Here is a 19,262-nt window from a genome sequence, read left to right as displayed (position 1 = left end):
TTATCAGCTTTATTCGAGGTACAAGGTTCATTTTGTCGCCCCCGAAAAATATGCAAAAGCCCTCAAAAACACACAAAATACAATGCTAGATATAAGAATGAAGAAGGTGAAGTGCCAACATGTATGATAATAAAGGGCCCAGGCGAGCGGAAGATGCTCCCTTCAATCTGTCATTTCAAGCCCCTATTGTAGTCAAGAATGGTGAAAGGACTATATGCCTGATAATAATATAGACAAGAAGAAAGGTGTTTGTTTAGCCATAATCCTAAACCTGCCACCGCAATTTCAGGCAGTGACACAACCGTGCTCAACCGTCTATAATGCGTAAGCCCGCCATGTGTCCAGCGCGAAGTCTTGACATTGCGATTGCTTGTCACGACCTTTTAAACCGATACAATAATCTAGTGAAAACTATTTTAATCGCCATCTTGATAGTTTTGTGGGTAAACCCCCTGAAGCTAATGGGAAATTGTTTTTTCTAGCGTGACACTCAAAAATCAATAAACATCTCTCTTGTTGCTTTGATTGGTCGAAGCAAATTTGCTGAAAATTTTAAATATCACGGCGAATCGAATTGTCTTCTCCCTGTTTACAAATTTTGACATATCAGGTTCCCAAAAAAGATGTTTTATTGTAGCAATTCGCCGATGCGGCCACCTTATAAATACGCCTTGATTTTTTGTTACCATATGATGTCACGTTTTGGTGACTAATAAAATTAAAAGATTTTTTTAGATTTGTTTCAATAAATTAAAAAAAAATGTTAAGAAGTTAAGAAACATACTACGCCACTATGTATGCCGTAAATAGCGAATATACGAAATATCATCAAAATCGATGGACTGATTTTAATGGGTTACATTTTTTATTTTAAATAAATTTATTTCAACGGTCCAAGTTTGAGCATGTTTAAAAATATAATTACGTACCTAAAAACCTACTACAATTTTTCAAATAGATGGCTAGTTGCAATAGATGAAACACTCGCACACAATCTGCATCAATATGAACCATAATATAGTAACAAAAATACCGCAAAAATCTGTAATTACTTTTTAACGGCTAATTGCAGTACCATAAAAATCCTTCATTACAAACTGGTTATAAGTCCTTAATTACAAAATAGTTATGATGCCTTCACCCATTTGTTCAAATGTTCGTTTGACGCCATCATATAATAGACAATGAAATTTCTTTCGGTTTTTTCTTATCTCAAATTTCTTTAAAATTTACATTGATGACTGATGTATTGCAGGTATGCCATGTTGCTGTCTAAAAGTTTGTAGCATCGTGTTTGTCTCCGCATAGAAATCTCTAACAGCCCTTGCGTTTTTGCTGTCGTTGCGTTGATGATGGCATATCATAGCAATGCATTTGCTTTCGACAGATGGCGTTAATAGAAAAAATCCGACATTGGCAGGCCTTAAGTACAAAACATAAATAAATATAATATTCTATGAATAAATTTTACATTTTCAAATTAAGTTAGCTTTGTTTTTAGCTATAAAATTATATTAAATGTTTTAAACCAGTTGACAGTACCAGAATTTGCAAAATATATATTGTGGTCCAGCCAGACCATGTCCGTTCAAATCCGTAGGTATTCTTTTCATTAGAATATAATATCGAAAATAGTTCAAAATTTTATGTTTTTTTAACATACTTAGAACCCTTCAGTTCACTTATACATCAAGTTCCCTTTTCATAGAAAAACTTAATGAATTGTATGGAAGCCATAAAGCCAAAATTGGTATGGCCGGACCCATCTGCGCTTCCTGGGTTAAGCGAATGCAAGTTTTCCACCAACATTTTAGATTGTCCAATTCAACTTGCAGCTCAATGATAAGATTATAGCCGTGTTCGCATGTCGCATGAAGACAACACTTGGTAGAGAACTTGTATATAATCGCCAGTATAAACAGGTAATTAGTCTGTTGTTCGGGCCTGGATTCCGATATGCCAACTTTTGCGCTACTGTATGTGGGAAGTTGCGACAAAAATATTTCTTATAAAGCTATTGATTTGAAATCTTTATCATAGGTTCCTAGTGGGTAAAAACACATTCACAATAAAATTATAACCATGCGTCCACGTTTAGGTACAGCTACTATAAAACGGTACCGTCCGATGCTACTACCTGTTTTAAAGGACTTGACCGTAGTTTCCAACAAATGTTTGATATTTTGGCTTTCCAGAGAGCAAAAAATGTGCAAACCAGGAACTTTCAATATGGGTCCATTTTTTGACATAGCCCCTAATAGTGGTTCCGCCAGATTTCAGTTATATTAAAGGTTTAATTTTTCAACAAATGTTGATATAATTTAAAGTTTGAAAAAAGTATTTACACAATATAGTTAAACGAATATTCGTATAAAGTTTAGGATAATATTCTAAAGCTTATAACTCACCCAACAAATCACGAATTGTGTTTCTTAAAAATACGAGATTTTTTATCACACAAACCAATAGTTTTAAATATAATTTTTTTATCGTAAAAGGCGCTTTCGCAATGAATAAGCCTTGAAGCCTTTACATATAAAAGTATCCGAAGTTATCCTGACAGGGGATAACTATGAACATCACACAGGCTGGAAATTTAAGCTACAATCTGTATGGTGTTCTTCGCTATCACGAGAAGCTTAGATGTGAGCTACTGGGCGCGTCCACATGTTGTGGTTAGTGAAATGCTCCATACGGAGTAGCTGCAACTGCAATCGTGGACTATCAGCGGTATCGAGTGGAGAGTCTCAGAGGCCGGGTGGCACCGGCTCTTGCTTAAATACTGAGTGTCTATGATGCTCGATACGACAAGGCGAGATATTGGCGCTTTTAAATAACCAATGTTCCCGCGGCGATCGGTCGTAACGACCGGAATGAGCTTTCTCGCCTATAAGAGCTTGATGAGGATCGCCAACTCCACAGGAAAATATGGCTACAACAACAATCCACTTAACCAAGATTTTTAAACGTGTCATACATACGCGTTGGTGTTGTGATACCTCACAGCTTGACTTTTCGTAGCCAAAAAAAATTCTGTGATCATAAAGTTCGTCTCTAATGAGAAATAAAATGAGAGTTCTTCGCTCCAATAGACAAAAAACATGAAAATAAAACTCATCCGAGCCCGGACGGGATCTAAACCATGGAAGTCATTGTAGTTGCGTAGACACAAAGTCTATCATTACACACTAAGCTTGTTTACTGTCGTACCTAGATCATAGAAGGCGTTTTTGCAATAAATTCGATATAAGTACAACCTACGAACGTACGGCCCTTTAGGGCTTTACACCTAAAAGTATCCCATGAGACCTCCCCTACTAAGAGGCCGCAGTGCTGTGGTATCTTCTTGCTTTAGTTTTCCATTGCAAAAAACAATTCTTCGATCGTCTTGGAAAAAAAATAAAAAGAGAATTAATTTTTAATATCTTTATTGTTTTTCTTCTACTGCAGATTCAGAAAGCTTCGCTACGGGTACTGAAGCATATTCAATTATCTCAGCAACGCACAACTCGGAATACTTTCAAATAAACAACAACAATACCTACCTGGAGGTATCTGTTAAAGAGATTGCATATACCATTGTAGTACCATTATAATAAACTTCCATTGAAAAAAATATATTTTAGGGCGGCACTTTTTAATAATTTCAATTGTAAGATTAATTGCTATGATCATATGCAAATACCAAGTCCAAAGCGAAGCAAATGGTAACTACTGGTGGAAATCACAAGCATCATGTTTGGAAATCGAAATTCATTTGATTTTCTAGCGCCATCTACATGAGTTTAAATGAATCTTTAAATGCTGCTTTATTAAACCATATAGTGGCAACTCTCGTACATAAGTCATTAAGGTGAAAAAGAATTTTCTTGCAAGTCAGTAGCAGCAAAAAAAATATGTAGAATACTTTTCCATGTTGCAGTGGAGTTATAGATGTTAAAGAGAGGAAATAAATAAAATAATATACATTTTGGGTTAAGCAGCGACTGCAGTGAAAACGGAAAAATGAATTTTATTCGAAAGAAATGTGTTGTTACCTTGCGTTGCTCATCATAGTATACTTTAAGGCTGATGTAATTTCATAGAATATAGTATACTTTGAGGCTGATGTAATATTGTGAGTTTAAATGTGGATATGAAGAAAACGAAAAATACATGTGAAACGTTTCGTCCTAATATTTTTTTTTTAATTTTTTGTATTTTTGAAGATGTTCTTGTCGCACTTCGGATTAGCACTTCAACATTATGTCACAGAAATCCTGCATTGAACTAAATGAGATACGTAAATTAGACGAGATTCTACGCCAATGTGAAATTTACGTATCGAAGAATAAGCAAACTCCCCCCCTAGTGGAAACGCGTAAAACGAAATTCCAAATCTTAAGCAAACAAAAACTGAAATTCGTGGAGCGAGAGCTCTTCTCCATGATGTGCACGGCCAATAGAATGAATAAGAAAAGTGTGTTTGTGTCGGATATTTTGATGAATTCCAATCTCTTTTCCCATAAAGATGAGAATGGCAAATATTTTTTACGTAACAATTGTCAAAAGAACCCCAACAACTTCCGAATGTATCACAAGATACTGCGGACCAACATTGAAGATGGCGAAGACGAGTTCATGTACAGGAAGTGTGCTAAAAATGAGTTGTCACAGAATTGCTTGGAAAACATCAAAAATTGCCTGCATGAAAATCTTAAGCAGGGCAAAAAGTATGGCTCCAATGCATACGAGGCCATACAACATAAACGCAAGCAACAACAACAGCAATTGTATAGGCAGCAACAACAACAGCAGAAGGTGGTGGGTTCCCATCACCTACACCAACCCCATTCGACTATGGAGAACTGTACGCTAAAATCAGGAGCGTACAAAGCGGACATGGGCATTGTGTCGTGTGACAAATGCGAAAAGCAACGTCACAAAGCAGTGCTCATACAAACGAGTCTGGGCGGGATGGATAACATCAGCGAAAAGAGTAAGAAAATACCAAAATCCGATGGTTACAGCTACGATCAGGGTTACTCCAAATCCAACATTCAAAGTTGCCAGACCACCCCCGATGAGAAGAGAAAGAATGTTAATAACAACAATACCAGCAGCAACAACAAATACAAATTTTCCTCGCAAATCTTCGGAAGAAAGTTGTCCTCCAAACACGTCAGTGAGTTGGGCGAAGACACTCTGGACAAAGAGGCGTTATTAAGCCCAAAAATGGAAATAAAATTTCCGGACCCCGTCGAAACGGTAAGTAAAGTAATTCCAAATAACAACTTGATTGTTTGACAAAAAAAAAACGAAGGCTCTTTTTTCACAAAAAGCACCCACATATGGTGGGGTGGGTAAACCGGTGTCGTTGGACGTTAAAACATTTACGAAAAGCGTTTAACTACGCACTATGGTCCCAAATGCAATGTTCTAACGGTTTGTGGTTTCCAAAAAAGTATCCCGGAGGCATCCTTTAGCAATATAGGGCGCAAAATATTTCACAATAAATTAGTTTATCTTAAAAATTATAACAAAAAAAGTGCATTTTATGCAGAGATAAAAACCACACTTCTAATTTTCTTGAATATTTTTTTTGTATAGCCACGCCTCTTTGTATCTGTATGTGATAGAAGCTACACGCAAAAAATAAAACTTTTGTGGCATATTTACGAGAAACGAAATACTTTTATTTTGAAGTTTTTCTTTGATTGTAGCCATGTAGCGTTTCGCTTAAACATATCAAACGTTAACAATAAACGTATCATTATTGAATGTAACTAATTGTGTTTATTGTAACTTTGCCTACGGTAAAAGTACCTTTCTTTTGTTGTAAAACCAAAAGCTCTTTATCGGTAAACTTGTTTCAATAGCCGCCAAATTTTTAAGTTTCGCCATACGATACGATATGGCCAATTTACAATCCCAACCGACCTACACAAATAAAAATTATTTGTGCAAAATTTCATTTACTCCTTCGAAGTCAGCGTGCTTTCGACAGACAGACAGACGGACGGACATGGCTAGATCGACTTAAAATGCCATGACGATCAATAATATATATACTTTATGGGGTCTAAGACCAATATTTCGAGGAGTCACAAACAGAATGACGAAATTAGTATACCCCCATCCTATGGTGGAGGGTATAAAAAAAGGCTTTATAATTGTCACAAATTCTTGCAAGAATTTTTGACAAAAATCGTGAAATTTTGTCGTAACCAGCACGGGGTAGCTGTGAGTACCTCACAGACTGGAACAGTGAGGTCCGATCAATGTGGTGTTCATTGCTGCGAGCTACCGGACAGATAGTGAAACGCTCCATACGAAGTAACTGCAACGGCAGTCGCGGACAATCAGCGGTATCGAGCAGATAGTTTCAGTGAGAGGCCGGGCGGCACCGGCTCTTGCACAAATACTGAGTACCTATGATGCTCGATACGAAAAGGCGAGTTATTGGCGCCTTTAAAATAACTAATGGCCACATTGTTCCCGCGGCGATCGATCCTTTGGACTGGAACGAGCTTACTCATCTACAGGAGCTTGACGAGGATCAACAACTTCACATGTGACAACATCAACAACAACAACAACAGGTTTTAACGTAAACGTTTTTAAGAAAATAAGTTTACTTGGCGAAAAATTTTTTCATATGAAACGAATTATTTTTTTGCGTGTAGAAATATATTTGACTCATTCGCACTTCTTTTCGCATTACATATGGGGAAAAGGGAACTCAATATAATCTTGATCAATACATAATTTATACTGTTAAATAACCATTTAATTCCACAATTAAAAATATAGTCTATGTATGCCTTATTACCAATCTCTGCTGTGATACTAACAATTTCAAATTTCTGCATCAAAAAATAATTAAAGCAATTAACACCTTGTTTGAAAAAATTTGTATAAGCCAATATTATGTTTAATCGGTCAAATTTAGGTCTATATTTTTTATGTGTGCTTTGAAATTTTCCAAAAGTAGATTGAGCGTATCTTTGGAATTATGGCGCCAATTGGCTTGACATTTTATTTTAAAGAACTCAAGCGAAGTTTTCGGTTTGCCTACAAGTAACGGATTTTTTGGCCATAAAGTACACATTTGATGAAATAAATCGATGGGATAGGGACAGAATTTAATGGTAAAAAAATCTGTCAGTTTTGAATGTGAAGGCATTTCTGCTTCGATTTTTATTTTTTTAACCTAAAACATTCAATTTGGTTTATTGCTATACATCGATAAATCATGGAAGACCTAAAAGAATTGAAAATCAGTCTGACATTTAAATTATTAAAGATACCTTCATTAGCCAGACTTAATTAATAAAAATAAATATTTACGGCAACACATCGATTTAATCATGAAAATGCTCACCAATTAATATACATACGTTCTTCAGTAATAACATTGTGGTTGCGATTTGAAAATAAAAGACAGTTTGATTTTTTAAGGTTTATATGAAGGTAGTTGGCATGAGCCCAGTTGGAAATAATGCCCAAATCTTAATTTTTTTTTAAAACCTTGACGTATTTCAGATTTGGCGAACCCCAGACAGAGCTGAACATCATTAACGTATATAGGAAAAGCAGTGGTCCCAAAATCGAATCGTGCGGAACGCCCTTAATCAATTGCAGAGATTTCGACATTTTATCCTTAATTACAACCAACTGAATTCGTTGGAAGAGATGGTTTTTATCCAATAACACAGCAGAAGCAGAAAAACTAAAAAAAAAATCAGTAACATCAATTAAAGCAGTAACGCAACTGTGTCTTGGCCCAAAGCCAGATTGTTTGCTGGATAGAAGGCGGTGCTCGTTTAAGTATGGGCTCATTTGCTTGTGGATTATCTTTTCAAAAGCTTTTGAAAAGAAAGGCAGAATTGATATGGGGCAATATTCATTTCAATTTTTGATGTTGGCACTTTTTGAATGTTTCCATATGGTCGGATATTTGTCAGTTGTTAAAATTGTGCGTGATATACGACACACGGTAAGGTGCATATTATGCACATTGAGTGTAGGTTGTCCAAACAATTTCTCGTATTGTTTTCCACTTTTTCTTGAAGCACTAGCCTGGGGGCTAGTTGACATAATAGCTAGATTTAGCGCGATAAATTTTTTTATTTACATGAGTTTTGAGTGTTCGTTATTCCTCATGGAGCATTAGAAATTTAAAACGTCTCCATTGCTGTAAGCCAAATCTCTCTTGTCAATTTAATGTTTATTTGACTCACTAAACCAACAGTTCCGAGCTACAATCAAGAAGAAGTACAATCAAGAAGAAACCATAGATTTTCACTAAGAAACTTTAACTGATCATCAGTTAAATAATACAATACAATATTTTTTATTAAAAGATAAACATTTTAACTCCACAGAATGAATAATATTATCTTTTTCACATTTCAGGTGTTGTCATTAGGAGCCAATGTTCTGCCGGAACAAAAGAGTATGGGTGCTAAAACACATCGTTGGACAATTCTTCACTACTCTCCATTCAAGGCTGTTTGGGATTGGGTCATTTTGATATTGGTTATGTACACGGCTATATTTACCCCATATGTTGCTGCATTTTTATTGGGTGAACAAGATTATCAGAGACGTACCAATAAGTATATAAACAGTGATCCTATAGTTATTGTGGATCTTATAGGTAATTAGAAGAAGTCAACAATGACCTATACAAAAAGGCAAACTTGAAAATGAGTTTTAACTGCGATCAGGAAATACGATCTTCTTCTTCTTCAAACTTTTGAGTTTTTTATTTCGTTGCTCTCTCATGAAATTTCACACGAACTCTTAAAAACATTTAACGACCTTGGCAATTGGACCTTGTTTGTTTTAAAACCAAAAGAAAAACTGAGGTTATATTCTATTCCAAATATTTAAATTTTAATATTTATATAAAAAAATCAAAAAACGGCAAGACAGTGCGACTAAAATATCCCATGGCAGCCGGTTGTACGTCCCGTATTGGCCCGATGGAGCCCTTCATCGGTAAGGGCTGCCGCCTAACGGCCTTATTCAGAAAACTTATTGTAGATTTGAAATAGGTTTATGTAACAGATTAACTTCATAAAGTTTTTGAATAAGGCCGTAACTGTACAACACACTGCTACAACAACAACTAAAACATAATCTTCAGAATAAATATTTTTGTATTTTATTATGATAAAACCCATACGAAAGACAATGTCTTATATAAAGCATGGGTTGGTAAATTGATAAGTACAATTAGGTTCAACAAGTTTTCATTTAAATAGAACAATAATTGTTGAAAAATATTTAACAATATGATTATTTGAAGTCATAATCAGTCATCAGAGCATTTTAGTATAATTAGTAGATTCGTTAATGGTTATAACATTGAAAAGATTGGCGATTTAATGAAATGTAAATATGAAAATTTGGATTGCCTTTATATTTAAAAGGTGACGTTAGAAACTTAAGAAGTCATGTTTTACTTAATTTAGTCATGTTGGAGATAAAATGTATACACAAACTATTCAGATTACCTCAGTTTTCTAAGTGGATTTTGTCATATCCGTCTTCAATATCAATACTGTGGTATTACATGATATGTGTTCTCATTGGTTTTTTCATATATAGCTCAAATGCTGCACAAATCGTGTGATACGTACAAAAGTTTAATATGAAAAATGGATATTGGAATGAATATGCATTTTTTTTGATTAATTAGAGCTCTTTTTTCGTCCAACATACATGTTGACAGGTGTCTGTAAAAAAGTACAATACATATGGGAATACATGCCGATTAGATCGTGCTCTATACGTATTTGATGACTACATGAGGAAAGACTTGTAGATACAGTATGTGACAACACTTATTTAAAGCACATCGCAGAGCTACTTCCTGTAGCTACTTCAGTATTATTTCCTTTCAATTTATTTTTTGTGTACAAATGCAGATAGCAGTTTTGATATGCATAGATTATATAGAATTTGAAGTAATCGGATCAATCAATAGCAATACTAAACACACAATCGCTCTTTATGAATTTTGACATTTAGCATTCCTATACTATTTTTGGTTCCGACTTAATAACAGCTTCCACAGTACCATTGCAAGATTTGATCGAATGCGGTTCAAATCGAAATTCAGCTTCCATATACATATGTATCTGTGTAGTTGAATTATAAATTATAGACCATTCATTACTCCCTCTTTGCCATACGAAGTCTTTAAGCTTCTCACGGCATATAAAATATGGACCTACACCGAATTCTTCATTTAAGGACTCATTGATCCCTTATGGGTATATATTACATATGATTTTCAAAAATATTAAAAACTAGTTCAAAGGCATTAAGTTTGGCCGGGCCGAGCTTTGGATACCCACCAAGGCTTTTCGTCATAATACGGTGAAAAATGAATTAATTATGAATCCATAGCAGTTATATCGAAATATGTTCGCAATGGGACAAAACTCGGCAAGGACACCGAGGGGTCTAATACAATTCACTGTTTTAGACGGTAGAGCAGAATATGGCATCTATTGGGTTGCCTAAAAAGTAATTGCGGATTTTTTAAAAGAAAGTAAATGCATTTTTAATAAAACTTAGAATGAACTTTAATCAAATATATAATTGCCATTTTGTTCGATAACCTTTTGCCATCTTCCTGGGAAATTTAGTATTCCACGCTCATAGAACTTCTGGCCTTTATCTGCAAAAAACTGAACCAAGTGCGATTTTATAGCCTCATCATTGCCGAAAGTTTTACCATTTAAGGAGTTCTGCAAAGATCGAAATAAATGGTAGTCTGATGGTACAGGGTCAGGGCTATATGATGGATGCATCAAAAGTTCCCAGCCAAGCTCACTCAGTTTTTGGCGAGTGACCAAAGATGTGTGCGGTCTAGCGTTGTCCTGGTGGAATATGACACTTTTACGATTGACCAATTCTGGTCGCTTCTCCTTGATGGCTGTATTCAATTTGTCCAATTGTTGACAGTAAAGATCCGAATTAATCGTTTGGTTCCTTTGAAGCAGCTCAAAATATACCACACCATTCCAATCCCATCAAACAGACAGCATAACCTTCTTTTGGTGGATATCAGCCTTTGAAGTGGTTTGAGCTGGTTCACCATGCTTGGACCATGATCGTTTTCGACTAACGTTGTTGTAAACAATCCATTTTTCATCTCCAGTTATGATTCGTTTTAATAGCGGATCGAAATTATTGCGTTTAAGGTGCATATCACAAGCGTTGATTCGGTTTGTTAAAAGAATTTCTTTAATACATCTGGTACCCATATTAAAATTGACGCCAAACAAACAAATGCAAACAAAATTTCGCGCACTTTTTTTCTAAAGCGAGCCAAAAGTAACAGCTGATAACTGACAGAAGAAAGAATGCAATTACAGAGTCACAAGCCGTTGAAAAAATTTGTCAACGCCGACTATATTCCTACAATACTATATTACCGACAATTACTTTTTGGGCAACCCAATATATTTAAATATAGTCCGATTTCCACCATATTTGGGAGGGAAATCGAAATTGGTTAAAAATTTCACCATTTATAGGCCCAAGAACTTTAATGAGGAGATAGGTACATGTAGGTGGCAGCATCCGAGTATAGACCGATCTCATCCGATCCCAATTTAAGCGAAATCGAACAGTGAATGCCCCTTTTATGGTTCCTGGACCTAAGGTTGGGTTGGTTGGCCAGATTAAGGCCCATTGCGATTCCTCTTCTTCTTCCGATGAATTCTCTTCACAAAGCTAATCGTCCGTTAGCGTAATTTCTGGTGCGACTCAAATGAAAAGGCAAAGGCCTTCATCCTATACGGATTTACGCCTCTCAGTTTTTCTAATGCCTGAAAGAAAGTAGAACCCAATATACTGTTTCTACTTTGACACAAAAGCAAGGCATTGACAAAAAATGTAAAAGCTGTCCTCCAAGGCGTTAATCTCATGATACCACCAACAGATGTCATAATTCCTAATGCCAAAAGTAGACATATGTTTATTAAGCTTATTATGATCTCTTATAATTCTGATAACCATATTCAGATGTGCCTTCTTCTTTGACAACGGACTATCCATGTTCGACCAAGACCTTAAATTGGGAGATCGGTCTACATGGCAGCTATAGCCAAATATAACACACCTAACAAAGCTCACTGCGCCAAATTTCAGCGAAATCAGGTAATAATCACTGCTTACATGGTAGCTGTATCCAAATATTCTTCGATCTTGACCATACTCACGAACGAATTTCGAAGGCCTAACACAACTTATTATGCCAAATTTTAGCGAAATCGGTTAATAAATTCACCTTTAATGGGCCTAAAACCTTAAATCGGGAGATGGGTGTATATGGCAGCTATATCCAAATCTGGACGGATTTGGGCCGTAGCATAACTCATTGTTTAAAATTTCAGAGAAGTTGGTAAGTAAGTGTGGCTTTAATGAGTCTAAGACATTAAAATGGAAGATCGGCATATATGGGGGCTATATCATGATATAGCCAATCTTCGAACTTATGAAAAATAATCTGTCTAAAGTTTCAGATTAATATCTTAGTTTTAGAGACTGCAATGAGATTTCAACAGATGGACGAACAGACAGAAGGACATGTCTAGATCGTTTTAGATTTTTACGACGATCAAGAATCCATATACTGTATAAGGTCGGAAATGTATATATCGAATAATAACCCATCAGTTGTGGACATAAAAATGAGGTTTAAAATGTCTCAAATGGCCCAAACACTTTAAGCATCAAATTAGTATGGTTTCTAGCGGTTTCAAGAGGCTAGTAAGCTCATCTCTAGAACAAGGCACTTTTGAAAACTTTAGTAAAGGATCTGTTTAACGTTCAGATATTACCCTTGATTTAATATTTTAAGTGGATAGTATTGTATAGTATAAAGAATAATGTTATCAAAAATCAAATAAGGGAAGGCACCAGCTGTTCTATGGCTTTCACAAATTGCACAGGGACCAATAAATCTCACAACCACAGTTGTTCTTCATCTTCGTAGCATCTGGCTTTCTATAATACCAAACTGCAAGTAAAGGTCGTTAAATGTTTTGATAGATTCTGTATGGAAACTAAACACAAACAATGGCATATGTATGCTGCTTTAAAATTTATAAAAGGAAGCTTTAAGCGTAGCTGTATACAACACACTGATGAATACAAACATAAAAGTAGATCAGTCTTTTCTGATCCTTGAAATCCATACATATACTTTATGGGGTCTCTGATACCTATTTCAAAAAGACAAAATTAAAATCCAAAACTTTTTAATTGTCAAAATAAAAGTGGAGACTCATCATCATCGACGATGCTAATGGGTTGGAATTTCTTTTGACAATTAAAAGGCATTATGTACACATGTGTGAATACAATGACAGCCGAATCAGGTAAGAAGGATTAAGAATTCAATCATGTTTCAGAACACTTGTCCGAGATAATTGGTTGAATTTTTGAATTGATAACATACAACTTAGATGTTAGTTTATTCATTTTATTTTGGTTTCGTTTGTTTGAAAATATGTGATTGTTAAATAGCGATGATCAATAGCATCTACTATTTCTTTTTTGGACTATTTCAAGGGATATTTTTTTTTTGAAATTTCTAGATTAAGGCATTTCAATTTGACACTATTCCAAAGCTCCGCAGAACGAGAGATCAAATAAAATTTATGATATTTTTTTATGTGATCATTTTAGCCCACTTCCCATTTTTGCCCATTGTTCTAGTTGAAGGCTAATCAAGAAATTTCAATTTCAGAAATCTATGCATGGATCTTGTTTCAATTTGAAATAGAAAAGGAAGACATGCAGCTGTAACCAATTCCCTCTTTCATTCGATCATTTCATTCACTTTAGAATCCAACTTTCATTCTTTCAGTTGATGTCACTTTTATCGTTGATATCTTAATCAATTTTCGTACTACATTCGTTAATGGACAAGATGAGGTCGTTTCCCATCCGGGCCGCATAGCGGTCCATTACTTGAGTGGCTGGTTTCTCATAGATTTGGTGGCGGCTATACCCTTTGACTTGCTACTGGTGGGCAGCGACACTGACGAGGTAAGTCCCCATGGATTGGTGATATTGATTGACTTTAGCTGATTATAGTATGTAAATGTTTTTTTTTTGATTCAGTATAACAGAAACGCATAGTAACTTTTGTTTATTTATTTTTGTTTTTTTTTTTTATTGTATATGGATTGTATTTTGTTTAACATTTATTTAAATATCTTAGTTCATCTTAATTTAGAAAGCTTTAACAAGAAAAAAAATCATTCAGACCAGTCTTTTTTGTTCGATAAGGCAGCAAAGAATAGTGAATGAGGTGTCATGTGCGCAAAATAAATTCTACAATATATGTGGGACCTGTCACGACTCGTTGTGCTTTAGAGAACAAAAAAGAACAACAGGTGCACCACATCACAATTGAAGGAGGATCTGACGATCATCGACCTCTTGCTTTGGAGGTAATGGAACAATTTGAACTAAAATGTGATGAAAGTCATTAGTAGTCCTCTTCAGAAGGTTGATACACTTGGAAATATGTATATTAGGGGCCAGAGTGGATAATATGAAGTGAATAACACCATTGTTAAACCGGCTGACTGTGTATTGCTACATAATTGGTACAGCTAATTTATTTTAGATCGGCTAGTTTACGTTTTGGGCTTGAAAATAAAAAAGATGAAGATGTTTAACATCCTTGCAATAGGCATAAGTGTTACCCATTTTTTGGAGCTAACATTGGGCAGAGTTTATAGTGAGCTAGAAGCATGGGAGGAACAAAAAAAAAACCCCAAAATAAATTTTTAAACGCTAAAAAATTTAAGCCATATTCGACTAATAAGACTAACATATTGTTAAGCCTCTTACGATAATACTGGCCAAAAATCTGAGACAAGCAAAATCACACACGAATATGACAAAGTTTTTTTACCGCTCACTCTTTTTCACAGTTTTGCATGTTTCGCCCAAGGGAGAAAAACTATTAAATACTATCGGCCTTAATCACAAAACTTTATGAAGCCTTAAAGTAGGTTCAAGGCGTATTTACCAGGTGGCCGCATTACCCAGCTGAGAGAATGTGAAATGTTAACTCATTTTTGAATTCGCCGTACAAAATATAAACTTCAAAATAAATATTTTATAAATTGTGTTTGCTGTTGTTATGGTTTTTAAACTTAGGGAATATAATGGAACACATCTAGCAACCTCATTCAATATCAGTTTCATTTAGGGAATTTCGGTCTATTGTGTCGCCCCCGAAAGATACCAAAAGCGCAGAAGAACACTGATAAAATGTACGTCAGTGCAATGCCAGACTAGGAGCCAAAATGGATAACAAAACGGCCAGACCGCCTGGCAGAACCTCCCTCAAATATGCTACTTAAAGCTATAGTAGTCCAAAATGGCAAAAGCACTGTTGCACGAAAACAATTTAGACAGGAAAATAGGTTTTTGTTAAGCCATAATCCTGCATCTATTCTTGCAATTTCAGGGCAGTCTCACAATAGGTGCAAAACCGTCTATGACTCCTCCTCACCTACACAAATCAAGCTTAAGTCTGTCATGTGACTAGCGCAAGGTCAAAGTGCTGACATTGTTATGACTTTTCATGACATTCAGTAGTGAGAGTGGCAGCTCCATTACCTCAAGGAGAGGTCCTCTGAACATACCATGTTACCTAGTATTTTGGCAGCATACTATATGCACTCTGAAAGGCTACACACCATGATGACAACGTTATCCTCGTAGCCAACAATCTTTAACTGCCCTTTTCAAATGACCTGAAAATCCGACAAATATCCAAAAGCCATAGAGGGGTACAAAACCCCTCCTTGAGGTGATTGAGCTCTATTCACAATCTTCCTATTTGAGTCATTTGTTATCATTAACCTTATGAAACTATTTAAACCTGCCATCTGGGTGGTTTTGTGGGTTCTTGTTGTTGTAGCCACATTTTCCTGTGGAGGTGGCGATCCTCGTCAGGTTCCAACAGGTGGAAGCTCGTTCCGGTCCAAAGGACCTATCGTCGCGGGGAACAGCGTGGCCATTGGTTATTTAAAGGCGCCATTAACTCGCCTTGTCAAATCGAAATTTTTAGCCAAATCGGATGAGAATTGCGCCCTCTAGCGGCTCAAGAACTCAAGATCCAAGAACGGTTTATATGGCACCAATACCAGGTTATGGACCGATTCGGACCATATTTCGCACAAACGTTGGAAGCCAAATCGGGTAAGAATTGCGCCTTCTAAAGGCTAAAGAAGTCAAGACCCAAGATCGCTAGCTTTACTCCTTCAAAAGTTAGCGTGCTTACGACAGACAGACGGACGGACATGGCTAGTTCCACTTAAAATGTCACAACGATCAAGAATATATATACTTTATGGTGCCTTAGGCGCATATTTCGAGGTGTTACAAATAGAATGACGAAATTAGTATACCCCCATCCTATGGTGGAGGGTGTATACAAATAATGCTCTGGCACCAATGTCAAAAGAGTCCTGCCCTTCAATTGTGATGAGCGACATACTCCACCGTATTTGATACACATAATGGGCATTTTATTTGTATTTGTTTATTGTTTTCTCGCAAAAGTCTTAAGAACATTTCAAATTCCTTGGTCCGATTGTATAAAAAAAAAAACAAATTGTGAGTTTGCTGTATGAAAATAAAAGAAAAACAAAACAAAAAAACAAGGAAAATCGGACACTGTCAAGCCTACGTAAGTTAAAAGTGTTGTGTATTATTAAAGACTTATTTGTTTACATATACATCTATATATTGGCTTTAAACGACTTTAAACCTTTTCATGACGTTTTAAGTAATATGCAATAAATTCCAAAACTAAATTCAAACTTAAACAGACTTACTATTGTAAAACCTTTTCACTGTGTTCTCAAAAAACGATGTTTGTTTTGTTTTCAAACCTCCTATTTTGATCTTTGTTTTCTTTTTGTTACTTTCTACGTTATGAGGAAACTGGCACCAAACGAAACCAAAAACAGCAAAGACTACCCAAACAAATAAGTTACAAACATATTACCTACTATTTACCTATTGTTAAATACATATCCACGTACATAGTTTGACATTTACACATAATACACCCCAAATAACAATTTAACAAAAATAGAAGAAAAAAAAAACGATAACTTAATAGAAATAGAAATAGGTTTAAAGCCAAGCATTAAATTTCACAACAACAAAAAAAAACAATTAAATTTCTTTTGTTATAATGTGTGTAATTTATTTTGTTCATGTTGTTGTTCTTTATGATTTCCCCTTTCTGTAGATTTGTGGGTTCTTTCTCCTTTTGATTTTAAATTTAGTTTTACAATAGTTTGTAAATTATACAAAATTTGGCTAGGCGGGCGTTAATTTGAAGACATACATTGGGAAAAACTCTCTCTTTTGTGAAATAAAAGTAATTACGCCTCGAAAGAAAAATAATCGCTGAAATAGTTTTTTTAAAGTTCATAAAACCATAAATTTAGAGATAAATTATGCACGGGGATATTGTCATAAAAAAAAAATTGCACACGAATGCCCAAAGTTATAATACTCCGCGTTAAGTTTTAAAGTTTTTCGAAGGCATAACAATCAATCTACAAGGCCAATTTTCTTAACATTTGATAAAAATTCCTAATTGCATGTGGTCAACAAGTAACCGAACGATCGTTTTATATACATCGATTCAAACCATTTTTGGCATGGGTGTTTTAAGTAAAAACATAACTTAATAAGTTAATCACATCCAAATCGGATATGATTTAGGCATTTTGCGGAACATCAGTTGATACATTACTAAATCGAATATGAACTGTGCTCTCTAGCTGATGAAGATCTTAGATCGGTTTATATGTTAGCTTCATTGGATTATAAAACGATTCGTATTATACATGACGTGAAACTAGAAACTCATAATAGAACTCTACGCCCAAAATGTGTTTAGAATTGCGCCCTCTTGTGGCTCATGGATTTATATCGGAACCGTTATTAAACATTTATTTATATGGGAGTTATTACACATGTGCAAAGATCGGCAGGGCGGCCACTGTAGCGCAGAGGTTAGCATATCCGCCTATGACGCTGAACGCCTGGGTTCGAATCGTGGCGAGACAATCACAAAAAAAATTTCAGCGGTGGGTTTCCCCTCCTAATTCTGGCAACATTTGTGAGGTACTATGCCATGTAAAACTTCTCTCCAAAGAGGTTTCGCACTGCGGCACGTCGTTCGAACTCGACTATAAAAAGGAGGCCCCTTACTATTGAGCTTAAAACTTAAATCGGACTGCACTCATTGATATGTGAAAATCTTGCTCCTGTTCCTTAGTGGAATGTCCATGGGCAAAATTTCCATTTTTGCAAATATCGCCAGATTTGGCCCATTTGCATCCCCAAACGACATTCCGAAAAATTAGTAAAAAATGTGTTAATAATAATAGGGCTCAATGTATCGAGAGATAATTTTATATCGTTGCTATGTTTAATATGGCTTTTCATTACTCAATTTGGCCCCTCAAAATCCCAACCGAACAACATCATTACATAATATTTATGCAAAATTAAAAGCGGATAGCTGTTTTCGTTCGGAAGACAACGCAAAAGGGGCGTACATCGCCAGATAGATTTCGAATGTCTTGCCGTTCAATATAAACCATTTATATTTTAAAGAAAGAATGACAAACTGGTGGAAGGTAGACAAATAAAATTTTAATCAATATCTTCCGTGTATTTCTACAATACACGAATCACTAAATTTATGAATCCTGTTTTTGAGCTTTTTCGTTTGTTCCATTTAAAATGATAGATTTTGTTGATAGATGAAGACAAAAAACAATGCTGTTGGAAGTCACGATCAACATGTTTCGTCCGCCCACTTTTGTAGCCATACAGGTCTGTTATTGGTTTCCCCTTCACATCTTAACGCAAATTGTGGTTATAAGAGATGGGTTTTTATCGGGTAAATACCCAACGCTTGGTTATTTATTGGGTAAATACCTAATACCCAACGACCAATTTATTGCCTCAAGACTTTAAGTCTGAAGATCGGTCTATATAGCGGCTATATATATACGAAATCATATGAAATACGAAATCATCAAAAATTTTTTGAAAAAAAAAAAATTATAAATACCCAACTTTTGGGTATAAATGGGTAACTACCCGGGTATTTACCCAATTTTCAGGGTAAATGCATTTCGGGTATTTACCCATCGCCCATCTCTAGTGATTATCGCTAAGTAAATTGTTTGTAAAGC

At 35.5% G+C, this 19,262-nt stretch overlaps 1 protein-coding gene and 1 long non-coding RNA gene across 3 annotated transcripts in view; one reads left to right on the top strand and one right to left on the bottom strand.

Annotated features, from left to right (window-relative positions):
* Positions 1 to 856: 856 nt before the first annotated feature.
* LOC106088440 (uncharacterized) lies at positions 857 to 1,992 on the bottom strand. Its single transcript, XR_001221449.1, has 2 exons — positions 1,543 to 1,992; positions 857 to 1,422 (listed from the first exon to the last, which is right to left on the bottom strand). It is a non-coding gene; the product is annotated as an uncharacterized LOC106088440 (long non-coding RNA).
* A 1,854-nt stretch (positions 1,993 to 3,846) lies between these two features.
* The window catches only part of LOC106088422 (potassium voltage-gated channel unc-103), a 57,247-nt gene continuing 41,831 nt past the window's right edge, over positions 3,847 to 19,262 (top strand). For both annotated transcript variants that reach the window (XM_013253940.2, XM_013253939.2), the window contains exons 1-4: positions 3,847 to 4,117; positions 4,209 to 5,247; positions 8,398 to 8,641; positions 13,877 to 14,058. In XM_013253940.2, the coding sequence (XP_013109394.1) occupies positions 4,246 to 5,247; positions 8,398 to 8,641; positions 13,877 to 14,058 (1,428 nt within the window). In that variant the 5' untranslated portion in view covers positions 3,847 to 4,117; positions 4,209 to 4,245. The remainder of the gene's footprint in view (positions 4,118 to 4,208; positions 5,248 to 8,397; positions 8,642 to 13,876; positions 14,059 to 19,262) is intronic.

Source organism: Stomoxys calcitrans, chromosome 5 (genome assembly GCF_963082655.1).
Source record: "Stomoxys calcitrans chromosome 5, idStoCalc2.1, whole genome shotgun sequence".
NCBI classification, from domain to species: domain Eukaryota; kingdom Metazoa; phylum Arthropoda; class Insecta; order Diptera; family Muscidae; genus Stomoxys; species Stomoxys calcitrans.
The sequence above is the reverse complement of the archived record's forward strand: the minus strand, read 5'-3'. Positions and strand labels throughout refer to the sequence as shown.